A 16,055-nucleotide genomic window follows, 5' to 3' on the forward strand; every position below is an offset into this window, starting at 1 on the left:
GCCCCCCACCTTCAATCCACTGCCCTCAGCCCCCCGACCCTGTTCCCTCTGCCTCCCCCACAGTCCCTCCCCTCCCCCTGATCATCTCACCCGACTCACTGCCCTCAGCCCCCACCCTGACCCTGTTCCCTCAGCCTCCTCCGCAGTGTCCCCCCTGTGCCCCCCACCTTCAATCCACTGCCCTCAGTCCCTGCCCCTGTTCCAACAGCCTCCCCCACAGTCCCTCCCCCCCCGCCCCCCCACCGATCATCTCACCCTGCATGGATGTGGAAATCTGTCCCGGATTCCAGGCTGTCGTTAGCCCCTGGGGCAAAAGATCAGCAGAGGTTTCCAAAGGGAAGTTTGCAGCCTTTGCTCAAACCCAAACATTTTCACTTAAATAAATAAATAAATACCCAAACCCATCCCGACACCCATCTGCTCTGTCCAGATTTGCTGTTATCCCTGTTGAGGCCAAAGTGGTTTGAAAAATTAAAAATCCTTGACACCATTGTGTTGCCTCCCCCTGTGTTGCTCGTTAGTCTGATGGACCTGCCGATAATGAATAAAGATGAATGCCCTGGGAGCAATGTGTCAGGCAGACAGTTTGTGAAGTAGGAATGTGAATGCTGAAGCCCTCACAAAATGCAGAGGCTTTTCTTAACCTGAGAACTGAAAAAGAGCCAGATACCCTGCATGGGTTTGAAAGTGACAAGAGCCTAGCGACTGACCGACTGACCAGAGCAGCATCAGGTTTGAAGTGCCGAGGAGGGTCTGTGTCATGAAGTCTGCATTTCCACTGAGGACTCTTCCATCGCCAGGGTAGCGCTGGCGCAGGTCTGCCGCCCGGCACAGCAGTGCTGAGAGGTGCCAGTGTAGACCCGACCCACTGCCCTCAGCCCCCACCCTGACCCTGTTCCCTCAGCCTCCCCCGCAGTTCCCCCTGTACCTCCCACCCCGAACTCACTACCCTCAGTCCCTGCCCTACCCCAAATCTCTTCTTCAGCCTCTCCCGTCATCCCACCCTCATCACTCCCCCTGCTGTCCCACCCCCTCAACTTCCCCCCATTCCAGTCCTGCTCCCCTCTGTCTCATCCCCTCCAGACCCTGTCCCTCTCCCCAACCCCCCGACCCTCCCCAGCCCAGCCCCATTGTCTCCCCCGCCCCGCCCCACTCTACACAGCTCTCTACCCTGTCCCATTCATGCTCCCCTCAGCCCCTACCCTACTCCCCCCATCCCAGTCCTGTCCCATCCCCCTCAGCCCCCCTGACTCCCCCAGTCCCAGTCCTGTCCCCCTCAGTTCCTCCACCCTGCTTCCCCTGGTCCATCCCCCCCACACCCACTGACTTCCTCGACCTCCCTCCCCCCAATCCCACTGTCTGGACTCACCCCTGTCCCACTCAGGACATGCAGGAAAAAGAAGCAATGGGCTTAAATTGTAGCAAGGGAGATTTAGGTTAGACATTAGGAAAAACTTCCTAACTGTAAAGGTAGTTTAGCACTGGACAAATTACCTAGAGAGGTTATGGAATAGCAGTCATTGGAGTTTTTTAAGAGGTTAGACAAACACCTGTCAAGGATGGTCTAGTGTTATTACTCAGTCCTGCCTCAGTGCAGGGGTTTGACTAGATGACCTGTTGATGTCCCTTCCAGTCCTACATTTCTGTGATTCACACTGAATTGCCTTGTGCCACTGTCTAGTAGTAGTGGCACGCAGTTCTCTGACATGCAGGTTTATAAAATTGTAGTTAATATACAGTTTAGAGCATAGCAGTTTTAAAGCTCTGCATGTTCAGACCAACTGAGCTGAAAATTGTGATCTATAGTATTCAAAACTATTAAGATGTGGGCTGAAATAAAATCAGCATGAATTGCTCAACAATATCAATGGAATCAGCATTGCACTGCTATATATAGTAAAACATTACAGTGAAATCTTGCAAGTATTACATAGCACGCCGCCTTGCCCAAGTGGTAACTAAGCAGAACATCTTCCTGTTTCAACATTCTTAACTTGTATCCCAGAGCTCCTAGAAGTTGTTTTTTTTCAAACACTGAATACTGCTAAGTTATGAGTTTTAACAGTTTTTTTTTCTTTTAAACCACAGCACTGAATGTTATTCTAAAATTGTTTTCCAAATATTCTTAAACTCCCAGTTTATCCCCTGCTGATGTTCATTGTGAAAAGTATTGCAGGTCTAATAATAATATTTGGCACTTTTGTAATTCACTGTCCAACATGTGTTTTGTGCCCTCCTCTGGTGGATTTTTAGAGGATAACTGTATAGCTACCAGCTAAGGGAGTTATAGCTTGAACTCAAGTAGTAGAAGCTCATGCTTTTAAGTCTGGATGGCTCGGGTTCAATCTTTGGTGACTAGCTATGATGGAGGTTGCTACACTTATAATCCCCTTAATCAGAGGTTCTGAATATGCTTTGTTGTAGGCAGAGCTAGCCTATAGTTAAGCAACCGAAAATTTAGAATGGGAAGTGTTGAAATGTTGGGAAGCCTTATAATTTTGCCAGTCTGGAACGAACATCCCATCTGAGGGATGGGGGCGGGGAGAGAGGAGAGTGAGACAGGACCAGGAAACTGGGACAAGGAATCCAGAGCGGTAGTGGGGGGCAGTTGAAATCAGATGAGGAGCTGGGGCGGGTTAGACAGCAATAGGATAGACATAGACTGGAGGGGACGGGGAAGAAGGGTCTTTGACTACTAGAGACCACTACATTCAGGAGCCTGGGATAGACCCAGGATTCCTGAGTTTCACAGTTCCTCTTCTGTCAGCAGATATCTGTGAAACCCAGTGGCAAAAAAAGTGTCTTATCCCCCTATAGAGCTGATCTATCACATATAGGATGACAACCTACTGCCTCTGTCAACACTTACTCCATTAGCTCAAGTGGCAGAAGTCTGTGTAGTGGATCTAAAGTTCATCGGCAGGGTTGGAGCCATGCGAGTTTCACGATGATTCTACATGCCAGAATTTCTGGGGCAGTTCAGTTTTGATTTTTACAAAAAAACCTGGGGAAATGCATACAGAAATAGGGTGACCAGATGCCTAAATAGGGGAATCTCAAGCAGGAGTAGAGAGGTTATTTTATCTCTGTATTTGGCACTGGTGCAACCACTGCTGGAATACTGTGTCCAGTTCTGGTGTGCTGGATTTAAGAAGGATATTGATAAATTGGAGAGTGTTCAGAGAAGAGTCACAAGACTGATTAAAGGATTATAAAACATGCCTTATAGTGATCGACTCAAGGCCCTCAATCTATTTAGCTTAACAAAAAGAAGGTTAAGAAGTGAGTTGGTTATAGACTGTAAGTATCTACATGGGGAACAAATAGTTAATAATGGGCACTTCAGTCTAGCAGAGAAAGGTAGAGCAGGATCCAATGGTTGGAAGTTGCAGCTAGACAAATTCAGACTGGATAGAAGGCATACCTTTTCAATGGTAAGAGTAATTAACGATTAACAATATACTAAGGGTCATGGTGTTTTTCTAAAAGCTTTTTCTAAAAGCTATCCTCTAGGAATTATTTTGGGAAAGTTCTATGTCTGTGCTATACAGGCGGTGAGACCAGGTGATCACCGGATCCCTTCTGGCTTTATAATCTCAGAACTAGGTACATCAATTCACATGCAAAATTCTCATTGAATTCAATAGGTGTCCTTGCCCTGTGGCTTGTGGTGCGGGCTGCAGCAGGGGCCGTACAACCCCTCTTGCAGCTTCCTAGGGCCCCCTCTCGCAGCTTCCTAGGGCCCCCTCTCATGGCTCTGTGCACCTGTGTCTGTCGTTGTCGTCCTCTCCCCTCCCCCGGCCCCGCTCGCCCAGTGTGTCCTGATATTTCACTCTTGCGATCTGGTCACCCTAGGTGTATACGCCTCTGTGCGCAGTGAGGTGGGTTGGTGGAGTGCAGGGGATGAGAGAAGGGCAGGGGGGACCATCCCGGAGGCTGCGTGGATCAGCGGTCAGTCGACGGGGGTTGAATGGAGGTAGCGGGGGAGCTGGAGAGGCGGGAATGCCTGAGAAGGGGGTGGCGGCAGAGGAGATCCCAGTGGGCAGGGAGTGGATGATCCTTGCTGTGGCGGGATTGCAGAGCTGGTGGGAAGGAGGGCCGCAGAGTGCATGCCTGGGGCTGGCTCTGCTCTGGAGCCACGTGGCTCTTCACCCCCGTGTGTCCCTTGCAGACGTGTGTGGTGACGAGGAGGTCCGGGCCAAGCTGCTGGAGCTGAAGCACAAGCATGATGCCATCATGAAGTCTCATGACAAGCACAAGTCGCTGCTGCAGCGACGCACCTCCAGTGCTGGCAGCCGAGGGTAAGGCCGGGGGGGACTGCTACGGATAGCTGGCCTCCCTCGCAGGGGGCAGAGGCCACCCCAGAGCAGGACCCTCATTCCCAGGGGCCAGGCAGATCTGGGGAACTCAGCTGAGGATTCCCGTTGTCCGAGCTCCAGACCCTTCGCACCTTAGCCTCAGCTAGGCTCTGATGTCCCCCCCCCCCCCCCGGCTTTGTGCCCAAGCTGAACACAGGATGGCGCTCTGCTGCCCATGGGTCACCTAGGCACCACCCTCCCCCACCAGCTGAGCAGGCTCCAGCAAAACCACACCTTCGAAATCTCTGCCCCTCACCTTCCTCCGTAACCATGGAAAGAGAAGTGACCGGGCCAGTGGCAGGACATCTCTGGGCCCGTCTGGGCGCCGTCCATCCTGCTTTTCAGCACCAGCTAGAAATGAATGTCCCGCAGGTGTTTGCCCCCAACCGAATAGCAGCTGTGGCGAGGTCAGTCCCTGGCGTTTATCTGCCCCGGCACTGGCTCGCTCCTGGCGGGAAGCACTCCCCTGTTTCCCAGCCATGCTGATCCTGCTTTCCGCTGTCCCCAGGAAGGTGGTGCGGCGGGTCAGCGTGACGGAGCGCACCAACCTCTATCGCAAGGAGCACGAGAAAGAGGCCATCGTCTGGCAGCAGGTGGAGCACCGGGAGAACGAGGCCGAGCTTGAGGACGAGGACAAGCAAACGGACGCTGAGCTCCAGCAGCACCTCCCCGTGAGTAGGGGACAAACGTGGCACCCCCACATTCCCTGCAGCCCCTCGGCACGCCGCGTTGCGAGGTCCCGCCTGGCGCTGAGCGTGTCTGTCTCCTGTCCCTCCTCTCAGCGCCAGGGAGAGGAGAGGTGGGTTCCCCCCTCGCTGCCACCCCCCACCCCTGAATGGGATGCTCAGGGCTCCTGCCTCCACCTGGCAGCAGCAGGCTCCCAGAGCCCCGGACAAGGCTCTTGGGTGCCCCATGTGGTTGGAACCGAGTATTGCTGGCCTAAACCACCAGGGCACGTCCCAGGTCCTGCTCCCCTGGCAGCCATTAGCGCTTCCTTCTCAGCACCCCGTGAGTCCCCAGCAGCCCCAATGTGCTAATGGGAACCCCCCCTGGATTCCTGCATGGCTCCAGGTGTCCAGCACCGGGGCTGAATACTGTGCTGTTCTTCTCCCCAGCAGGGCGCTGAGGCAGCAGTGGCAGGTCCAGGGGCCTTGGTGGGAGACAAGCATCAGAATCCGGGGCTGACCCAGAGAAATGGAACTGCTGGCTCTTCTGCCCCCGGCCCCCCCAAACACCTCTACTCCAAGCGGCTGGACCGCAGCGTCTCCTACCAGCTGGCCACCCAAGAGGAGCTGTCGGCCGACCTGTGCAAGGAGAAGTCCCACCACACGCTAGCTGACCTCAAACGCCAGCGGGCAGCCGCCAAGCTTCAGCGACACCACCCAGAGGACTACCCTCCCACTGAGGGTGAGGGCCCCCTCTCGCCTGGCCTCGCTGAGACCCTGCGCGGCAGTGGTCACCCCCGCTCGGACTTGGAGCAGAACTCCGTGTACTACACGGCAGCCAGTGGCGATCCGCCTCTTCTGAAGCTGACGGCCCCGGCCGAGGAGACCCCTGCTGAGAAGAAGCGATGCTGTAAGCTGATGTGAGGCGCTGGCAAGAGAAGATGTTCGTGGGGCACGTCCCCTCCCTGGCATTGATGGATGGCGCTAATGTCCCATGGGGCTGCCTCTGGAACGCTGCAGCAGGACGGGTTCTGGGGGCTGGTTTATCTTCCAGGGACTCCTCCATGTTCCAGACCCAGACACCAATCAAAGAGGCCGGGCTCCAAGTGCCCCATTGAGGGCTGCGTGGGCAGCAGGCTGGGAGCCAGAGGGCTGCACAAATGGAAGCAGAATGCAATGACCTTCATTGTCAGTACAGAGATGTGTCCTGGAGCATCTACAGCTCCCAGCATGCAATTTGCCAGTCCCTGCTTGGGTCAACCCATAGAGCGTTGCATGCTGGGACGTGTAGTCGCAGAGGGCTGCATCGCCGTTGGACATGGTGGCGTTGAATGTTGCGCAAGACATGCTGGGCCGCGTTGGGTCTGCTGAAGGGTCCCTCCCAGGGCGGCTGTTTGTCTGGGGTCTGTGTGTGGTTTCTAGGAAGGAGTGAAAAGCCTATGGGAGGCCTCAGAGCATGGCGTACCATGCATACAGCACTGGGGGGCAAGGGGACGTCCCCATGCTTGCCTGACACTAAGGCAAATGGCGGCAATGAGGTGAGAATGGTTCTCTTGACACAGAGTTGTAGCCCAGCAGTCCCCTCCTAGGCCTGGGCTGCACACAAGCTGTCCTGGTTTAACTAACGTGCATTTCAAACAAGATGGAAAGCCGTGTAGGTCCCCGGGCACGCCCGTTCGTGGTGGTTTACAACTGGCTTATATCCCACTCGCTGGCTTGGATTCACTAAAGGAAGCGCTGGACTGAGCCCGGCCGTGTGCTGGAGCAAGGCCATCGGCTGTCATTCCCATCTTTTCTTCCAGCAGGGTTAACTGAACTCTGAATTCAGTACGGCCCCACACAGCCTTGCACTGAACCAGCCAAAGGTGCTGACGGACGCTGAGTTCACCGCTTCAGTGCCAGTCTGAGTGTGGGTCCGCCCCAAACCACATGGATAGAAGCTCGTTGGAAACCAGGATGTGTCCACATTGCACTGTGGGTTCAACTACATTAATCTGAACGCCTGTGCCCCGTATGGTGCGCCACGCCATGGTGCTGTGTGCCCTCCCCCCCCACCAGAGGGCACCATGCCATGGTACCGTGTGCCCTCCGCCCACCAGAGGGCACCACGCCATGGTACCATGTGCCCTCCACCCACCAGAGGGCACCACGCCATGGTGCCATGTGCGCCCCCAGAGGGCACCATGCCACGGTGCCCTGTGCCCTCCCCCCAGAGGCTGTGTGCCCAGCTCCTTGTGAGCTCCTGCCCTCAGCAATAAAATCACTTCAGCAAAGCACCTCACCCCAGGACCCAGCACAGCCCATTGATGGGTCTATGCACCTGTTGTGCTGACAGCTCTCCCCATGAAACAGCCTGCGAGCGGGACGGGGGAGCTGGTTTCTGGCCCCTCAGTCCATCTGCCGGGGGCAGCTGTGGGGGGCTGATTAATCTGTAATGGTCTCTTGCCGCCCCGTGCCTGGGCCCTGGACAGTATCCCCCTGCTCCGCATTGCTCACGCGGGGCTCAAACAGGGCGTGCTGATGGCACCCTTCTCATCTCCTGTTCTCTGCAGAGACGCCGGCCCCCTGCATGTCCCCTCCCTGCGCAGGTGGGACACGGGTTTTTTTTGTCCTCCTGCTGCATGAGGCTCCAAGGAGCCTTGTGTTGAGCCCCGCACCTCCACCCAAGGGCAGCATTGGCAGCTTCTCAGGCGGCCGAGGGCTACCCCAGCTTCTCGCCCATAGAGGGTGCCCTCAGGGGCCCGGTCCCAGTGTGCCAACTCCCATGGGAGCTCAGCAAAAGCCCCTTTGGCCTACTGCGGAGGATGACATGCTGGAACCTGGAGGCCTGTCCCCCTCTATTAATGATGGGGGGGGGGGGGCTGTGGCAGACTTCTGCTGACCATAGGGCCTCAGGCTCCATCTTCTCAGCCTGCCGTGGGGTTGCTGAGGCGCCGGGCTCTACGATTAGAACTTCCGGAGGCAGGTGGAGTGGAAGTGGAAGAGCTTCAGCTAGAAACATTCTCGCCTTTCAGCCGCAATAAGGAACACGCTGCTCCCTGGGATCCAGCCGGCTGGAGGGGGCGTTCCTCTGGTGGGTGGCTCTCGTGGTTTGCAATAGCTCATCCCCTAGATGGGATTGTCACCCTCTCGCTTATTTCTCTCTGCCCCGTTGCATCTAGCCGTGGCTGTTCAAACCCACGCGCTAGGCCTCTCGTCCCTCTGTTCTTCACCACCCCTCAGAAGCATCAGCCAGCCCCGTCTCGCCAGCCGAAGATCAGCCCTGGCACGGGTGCCGGAGCAGCAGAGCCTAGCTGGATGCAATGCTGCCCACTGGCTGGGGGAAAGCAGGCGACCTTCAACCCCACCTGTGAATGCTCTGGGGAGCCCCCTTAAGCTCTGACCCTCCAGCTTCAAGAGTGCAGCTCTAGGCTGAACTTGTATTAACCACGGGGCCAGTGAATCTTTCCTTCCAGGGTGGTTCTGCTCTGCGAGCCTCCTGCCTGCCCTGGGAGATACAACTGCAGGGAGCTCTGTGCTCGCCAGCGAGGGCAGCTGGCGTAAAATCCCCTGCTGGGACTGGACTCTTCGGGGTGCACACGTTTTGTACGGAGCACTCTCCTTTGGATCACAGTCTAGTTCCACGGAGTTCTGTAGCGTTGGTTCCAGCCCCAGCGAGCCGCAGGCTGCCGGCCCATGGGTTCGGAGGCACTGATTTTATACTTTGACACAATCTTGCTCTCACCAGGTTTTGATTTGTAGCTCCTGTTGTCTCTATTTCCTTTCCACAATAAACCAGCATTGGACAGTGAACAGTCCCTGTGCGTGACCCCTTGGGCCCGAGCGTTCCCCTCGCCCCGCCAGGACTAACTGCCTCCACCCCCGAAAGAAATGAGTTCGGGAAAGCTGGGCTGCCCCTCCCTGGACACAAGCAATGCAAGGTTCCAGTGCTGTGTGTTCTGCCCCCCCCCCCCCAGGTCACTGTGGGTCTCTGCACAGGGGGTGGGCCGCCAGGACCCCCACACCTGAGCAATTGGGCTGCAAAGTGGGGCTCACCCTAGTGGTGCTGTCATTGGTACCCGTTAACCCTTGGCACCCTGGCACCCAGGAGTATTGGGATTTCTAACACTCAGCCTTCTGGAATAGCCTGAAAACGCCCCCTGTCTGCCTGGGAGGCAGGAGGCCCAGGTTCCAGATGTTCCCATTCACTGCGTCTGGCTGGGGCTGGGGCAGGAGTGTTCTGCTAACAAGATGGGCTCATGGGAATGGTCATTAGGAGGGAAGAAGGGTCTAGTGGTTACAGCAGGGCATGGAGCCAGGACCTCTGGGTTCTCCTTGGAGTGTTCTCTGCAGATTCCCGCTCATGGGAGGCTCTGCCCGGTGCAGTCTGAGTGGTAGAACATGAGCTAGCAGTGTCTGGCTGAACGCTCACGTGCCTCCCTCGCCCTTTCTTCTGTCACACATGCCAGGGTGAGGGTGTAAAACGGGTGGGCTGCGGGCCCCACGCCACTCTCAGAAGCAGCTGGCACCACGTCCCTGCGGTCCCCGGGCAGGGGGGCAGAGGGCTCTGTGCATTGCCCTTGCCTCCAGGCACTGCCCCCCGCAGCTTCCATTGGCCGGGAACGGGGAACCGCGGCCAATGGGAGCATCAGGGGAGGTTCCTGCAGGCGCAGCAAGGGCAGCGTACATGGAGCCCTCCGCCCCCTCCCCCGGGCAGGGCTGGCTCCAGGTTTTTTGCCGCCCCAAGCGGCGAAGCGGGGGGGGGAAAGATAAAGCCGATCGGCAGCACTTCGGCGGCAGCTCAGTTGCGCCGCTTCATTCTTTGGTGGCAATTCGGCGGCAGGTCCTTCGCTCCCTCTGTTCCTCTTTGGCAGCACTTCGGCGGCAGGTCAAAGAGGAAGAGAGCGACTGAGGGACCCGCTGCCGAAGAGCTGGACGTGCCGCCCCTTCCCATTGGCCGCCCCAAGCACCTGCTTCCTTCGCTGGTGCCTGGAGCCGGCCCTGTCCCCAGGGCCCGCAGCGCTTCTGGGAGTGTCGTGGGGACAGGGCAGGGAGCGTGCCACCCTGGAGCCCGAACCCCTCCTGCCCCCTGCCCCCCAATTCCCTGCCCTAAGCCCCCTACCTGCACCCCAACCCCCTGCCCTGAGTTCCCTGCACCCCTGTGCACCCCAACCCTCTGCCCTGAGCCCCCTCGTACACCCTGCACCCCTCCTGCACCCCAACTCCCTGCCCTGAGCTCCCTGCTGCACCCTGCACCCCTGCCCTGAGCCCCCCTCCTGCACCCCAACCCCCTGTCCTGAGCCCCCTGCTGCATCCTGCATGCCTGTGCACCCCAACCCCCTGCCCTGAGCCCCCTCATGCACCCCAACTCCCTGCCCTGAGCCCCCTGCCGCACCCCTCCTCTGCCCCAATCCCTTGCCCTGAGCCCTTTCCTGCACACCGCACCGCCTCCCGCACCCCGCACGCCAACCCCCTGCTCCGGCCCTGCATACTATTTCCCCACCCAGATGTGGCCCTCGGCCCAAAAAGTTTGCCCGCCCCTGGTGTAAAAGGAGGGTCGCATGCCAGCTGCCTCCGTTCCCTCGAACCGCGCCAGGGAGCAGTTTTGGGTGGAGCTCGGGGATCGTTCGGCTCCGTGATTAGGTGGCAGAGCAATGGGCTTGGCTATGAAGTCAAAGGCAGGGGAGTGATGGACAATCCGATGGCGTCCTGCTCTCAGAACAAGCAAGGGGGGGACTTGTTCCCTACGGTTACACATGGAGCTGGTGTATCAGTCACAAGGTTTGTCAGTAGCAATCCAGCTAGCAGGGAGAAAACTCTCTGAGTTGGTCAGCAGGGCAGATGCACAAGTGGTCGTTGAAGGACGAAACAGTAAAACACCTCTTCAGTTTAGGGGGCAGTCTGACAACACACTCAGTGTGGCCAGCAGCAACAGAAGTGTCCGAAATTTTGCTCGAGAGTAGGCAGTGCAAGGGGATCGACATCCGATGCCTTTTGAATGCACTGAGGTCAGGGCTTCCCCTCCTTCAGAAAGTGATAAACAAGAGAAGCCAGGCCAGGGTCACTTTAATAGCACCAGCATGGCCCACGCAATGGTATCTGGTCTTAACTCACCTGTCCAGAGGGCTAATGGAGCCTCTGCCGCTGACCCTGGACTTGTAGCAACGACAGGGGATGGTTTCTTACTCAGATCTACACTCTCAATTTAATTACACTGGGAACGTTAGAAAAAAGTGGTTCATTCGAGGTGCAAAATGTGCTGTTGTATTCTAGGAAAGTGTCTACATGGAAGTGTCATAGTCACAAATGGAAAAGATTTTTATGGTGGGTTCCCATGTATGGTATAGAGCCATATGCAGCACCACTTCGTTCCATTTTACAATATTTATTGTACCGAAAAGAAACCGATCTTTCGCTATCTTCAGGAAGGGGTCATCTCAGCCGTATCAGCACATCGTGTGTGTGTGTGTGTGTGTGTGTGTGTGTGTGAATTAATGTTATTAATGATGTAGTTTAGTTAAAAGGTTCTTAAAGAGCCTAAATAATGTATACCTTCCACTAGAACCCACTTTGCCAGCTTGGGATTTAAACATAGGGCTCTCACAATCGATGGACACCCCCCAACCCCAATTTGAGTCTGTAGGAAGCTGTCATTTATTTCATTTGTCTATTAAGACAGTGTTTTAAGAGCCCTCACCTCCGCCAGGTGTACATACATTAATGGCTGATCCGCAGTTTACTGTTTTTCGTAAAAACAAGGTAATTCTCCGTACACACTCCCAAAGTTTTTAACTAAAGTGATCGATTTTCCTATAAACCAGTTCACCTTTTTACTGGCCCAAGCCCCGTTCTCAGGCTGGAGAGACTGTTACATGCTCGGGACGTTAGAGGCATTTTAGCCTTTCATTTAGACAGGACTGAACAATTCAGACCGTCCCAAAACTTGTTTATTGCTTATAAAAGAAAGAACAAGGGAAGAGCGGTTTCTGTACAAACGCTGTCCCAGTGGGTCAGACTATGTTTTAAAGTCGGTTATGGATTGAAAGGGTCGGCCCTTCCTCGGCGAGTTAGACCAGATCCAGGGCAACCCCTGGGGCTTTTTCTAAACACTGCGCACTCCATCGGTAACCTAGATCTGAGGGGAGATTGGGCAGGGCAGTCCTGCAGGCCTTATTTCATTAGGACCCCATGGTCCCATCAGCCTGGACCCGAGTGCTGCTTGTTAATCTAGCCCATCAGTGGGAAAGGGCAGAGGACACTCGAAGGAGAAATGAAGGTTACTTACCTGTCACCGGAGTTCTTGGAGACTGACTCTCCGCCCACCTTTCCCCTCTACCACAGAGTCCTACTCACCAAAGGGGTTGGGGGTCACAGGGGAGGGGACTGAGGTGGCTGCAGCTCCATGCCCATTTTATGCCCTTGCCCTGGGACCTTTGAGGGGCGTGGGAGGCGGGTGAGCGCTCCAAGAGCAACTGCTCCCTGGAGACCTGCCCACTCAGGCAGCACCTGTCGGCGCATCCCGTGAGTGTGGACGTGCAGCGGCCGTCTCAGATCTTTGGTTATAGGTAAGTAACCGTCATTGCTCTACCACAACCTCACTCTTTGCCCGTGGCCCTGTCACTTCCCCTCTCTGTGCCTCAGTTTCCATCGGAACATGGGAGTCGGCGGGAATGAACGTTTGAGGCTGAAGTGTCGCCAGTGAAGTATGGAACGAGAGGCTCTAGCCCATGATGCTCTGAGCCCCTGAGGAGCCAACCGTCCTTCCCTGAGCCCCGTCTCACTGCTGCCCCATTTCTACCAGAGAGGCAGGGGCCATGGGAGGGCAGCGCTGCTGGCTCCCAGCCCCTTCCGAGCTCTCCACGCCATGGGGAACTGGCAGCCGGCTCCCCACCTCTCCGGGCCCAAGAGATTTCTGAGCCATTTCTGCAGTGTCCTGCTCCATTGTTTGTCCCTATGGCTCTCCACTCCCCGTGGGTCAGCCTGGCCAGATCACAGGGGAGGGGAGGTGTGACGGCGGGAGGGTTCCTCGGGGGCTGCACAGGCAGTGATCGACTATCACCCCACTCCCACCTGCTAGCACTGGGAGTGGGGCTGCCCCATTGCTGGCATGGGGCTATGGCTCTAGGACCCTAGAGCAGCTCCTGGGGTGGGGGGTGATCACGGGAGAGTCTGAATTCATTGGAGCTTCTCTTCCCCTTTGTTCATCTTGTTCCCCAGCCCCCATCCTCGCATGTGAACCCGGCCGGGGCTAGAAATGGGGAAAGGCAGCCGGGTGCGGGAGGGGGCTCTGACCAGGGGTTGGAGTGTGGGAGGGGGTTCTGACCGGGGGGTTGGAGTGTGGGTGGGGGTGCGGGGTCTGGGAGGGAGTTAGGGTGCAGGAGGGGGTTCTGACTGGGGGTCCGGGTGCAGGTGGGGGTTTGGGGTCTGGGAGGGAGTTAGGGTGCAGGAGGGGGTTCTGACTGGAGCTTGGGGTGCAGGTGGGGGTTTGGGGTCTGGGAGGGAGTTAGGGTGTATGAGGGGGTTCTGACTGGAGCTTGGGGTGCAGGTGGGGGTCTGGGAGGGAGTTAGGGTGCGGGAGGGGGTTCTGACTGGAGGTTGGGGTGCGGGTGGGGGTTTGGGGTCTGGGAGGGAGTTAGGGTGCGGGAGGGGGTTCTGACCGGGGGTTGGGGTGCAGGTGGGGGTTTGGGGTCTGGGAGGGAGTTAGGGTGCGGGAGGGGGTTCTGACTGGAGCTTGGGGTGCAGGTGGGGGTCTGGGAGGGAGTTAGGGTGCGGGAGGGGGTTCTGACTGGAGGTTGGGGTGCGGGTGGGGGTTTGGGGTCTGGGAGGGAGTTAGGGTGCGGGAGGGGGTTCTGACCGGGGGTTGGGGTGCAGGTGGGGGTTTGGGGTCTGGGAGGGAGTTAGGGTGCGGGAGGGGGTTCTGACTGGAGCTTGGGGTGCAGGTGGGGGTCTGGGAGGGAGTTAGGGTGCGGGAGGGGGTTCTGACTGGAGGTTGGGGTGCAGGTGGGGGTGTGGGGTCTGGGAGGGAGTTAAGGTGCAGGAGGGGGTTCTGACTGGAGGTTGGGGTGCAGGTGGGGGTTTGGGGTCTGGAAGGGAGTTCTGACCGGGGGTTGGGGTGCGGGTGGGGATGTGGGTCTGGGAGGGAGTTAGGGTGCGGGAGGGGGTTCTGACCGGGGGTTGGGGTGCAGGTGGTGGTTTGGGGTCTGGGAGGGAGTTAGGGTGTGGGAGGGGGTTCTGACTGGGGGTCGGGGTGCAGGTGGGGGTTTGGGGTCTGGGAGGGAGTTAGGGTGTGGGAGGGGGTTCTGACCGGGGGTTGGGGTGCAGGTGGGGGTTTGGGGTCTGGGAGGGAGTTAGGGTGCGGGAGGGGGTTCTGACTGGAGCTTGGGGTGCAGGTGGGGGTCTGGGAGGGAGTTAGGGTGCGGGAGGGGGTTCTGACTGGAGGTTGGGGTGCGGGTGGGGGTTTGGGGTCTGGGAGGGAGTTAGGGTGCGGGAGGGGGTTCTGACCGGGGGTTGGGGTGCAGGTGGGGGTTTGGGGTCTGGGAGGGAGTTAGGGTGCGGGAGGGGGTTCTGACTGGAGCTTGGGGTGCAGGTGGGGGTCTGGGAGGGAGTTAGGGTGCGGGAGGGGGTTCTGACTGGAGGTTGGGGTGCAGGTGGGGGTGTGGGGTCTGGGAGGGAGTTAAGGTGCAGGAGGGGGTTCTGACTGGAGGTTGGGGTGCAGGTGGGGGTTTGGGGTCTGGAAGGCAGTTCTGACCGGGGGTTGGGGTGCGGGTGGGGATGTGGGTCTGGGAGGGAGTTAGGGTGCGGGAGGGGGTTCTGACCGGGGGTTGGGGTGCAGGTGGTGGTTTGGGGTCTGGGAGGGAGTTAGGGTGTGGGAGGGGGTTCTGACTGGGGGTCGGGGTGCAGGTGGGGGTTTGGGGTCTGGGAGGGAGTTAGGGTGCAGGAGGGGGTTCTGACTGGAGCTTGGGGTGCAGGTGGGGGTTTGGGGTCTGGGAGGGAGTTAGGGTGCGGGAGGGGGTTCTGACTGGAGCTTGGGGTGCAGGTGGGGGTCTGGGAGGGAGTTAGGGTGCGGGAGGGGGTTCTGACTGGAGGTTGGGGTGCGGGTGGGGGTTTGGGGTCTGGGAGGGAGTTAGGGTGCGGGAGGGGGTTCTGACCGGGGGTTGGGGTGCAGGTGGGGGTTTGGGGTCTGGGAGGGAGTTAGGGTGCGGGAGGGGGTTCTGACTGGAGCTTGGGGTGCAGGTGGGGGTCTGGGAGGGAGTTAGGGTGCGGGAGGGGGTTCTGACTGGAGGTTGGGGTGCAGGTGGGGGTGTGGGGTCTGGGAGGGAGTTAGGGTGTATGAGGGGGTTCTGACTGGAGCTTGGGGTGCAGGTGGGGGTTTGGGGTCTGGGAGGGAGTTAGGGTGTGGGAGGGGGTTCTGACCGGGAGTTGGGGTGCGGGTGGGGGTTTGGGGTCTGGGAGGGAGTTAGGATGCGGGAGGCGGTTCTGACTGGGGGTCGGGGTGCAGGTGGGGGTTTGGGGTCTGGGAGGGAGTTAAGGTGCAGGAGGGGGTTCTGACTGGAGGTTGGGGTGCAGGTGGGGGTTTGGGGTCTGGAAGGGAGTTCTGACCGGGGGTTGGGGTGCAGGTGGGGGTGTGGGGTCTGGGAGGGAGTTAGGGTGCGGGAGGGGGTTCTGACTGGAGGTTGGGGTGCAGGTGGGGGTGTGGGGTCTGGGAGGGAGTTAGGGTGTATGAGGGGGTTCTGACTGGAGCTTGGGGTGCAGGTGGGGGTCTGGGAGGGAGTTAGGGTGTATGAGGGGGTTCTGACTGGAGGTTGGGGTGCAGGTGGGGGTTTGGGGTCTGGAAGGGAGTTCTGACCGGGGGTTGGGGTGCAGGTGGGGGTGTGGGTCTGGGAGGGAGTTAGGGTGCGGGAGGGGGTTCTGACCGGGGGTTGGGGTGCAGGTGGTGGTTTGGGGTCTGGGAGGGAGTTAGGGTGTGGGAGGGGGTTCTGACTGGGGGTCGGGGTGCAGGTGGGGGTTTGGGGTCTGGGAGGGAGTTAGGGTGCAGGAGGGGGTTCTGACTGGA

At 58.2% G+C, this 16,055-nt stretch overlaps 1 protein-coding gene across 1 annotated transcript in view; it reads left to right on the plus strand.

Annotated features, from left to right (window-relative positions):
- PPP1R16A (protein phosphatase 1 regulatory subunit 16A) overlaps positions 1 to 5,947 on the plus strand; it is a 50,857-nt gene extending 44,910 nt beyond the window's left edge. Inside the window, exons 8-10 of the mRNA XM_065399784.1 lie at positions 4,172 to 4,301; positions 4,867 to 5,029; positions 5,525 to 5,947. Coding sequence (XP_065255856.1) covers positions 4,172 to 4,301; positions 4,867 to 5,029; positions 5,525 to 5,947 — 716 coding nt within the window. The remainder of the gene's footprint in view (positions 1 to 4,171; positions 4,302 to 4,866; positions 5,030 to 5,524) is intronic.
- Positions 5,948 to 16,055: the final 10,108 nt, after the last annotated feature.

The sequence above is a fragment of the Emys orbicularis genome, chromosome 2 (genome assembly GCF_028017835.1).
Source record: "Emys orbicularis isolate rEmyOrb1 chromosome 2, rEmyOrb1.hap1, whole genome shotgun sequence".
NCBI classification, from domain to species: domain Eukaryota; kingdom Metazoa; phylum Chordata; order Testudines; family Emydidae; genus Emys; species Emys orbicularis.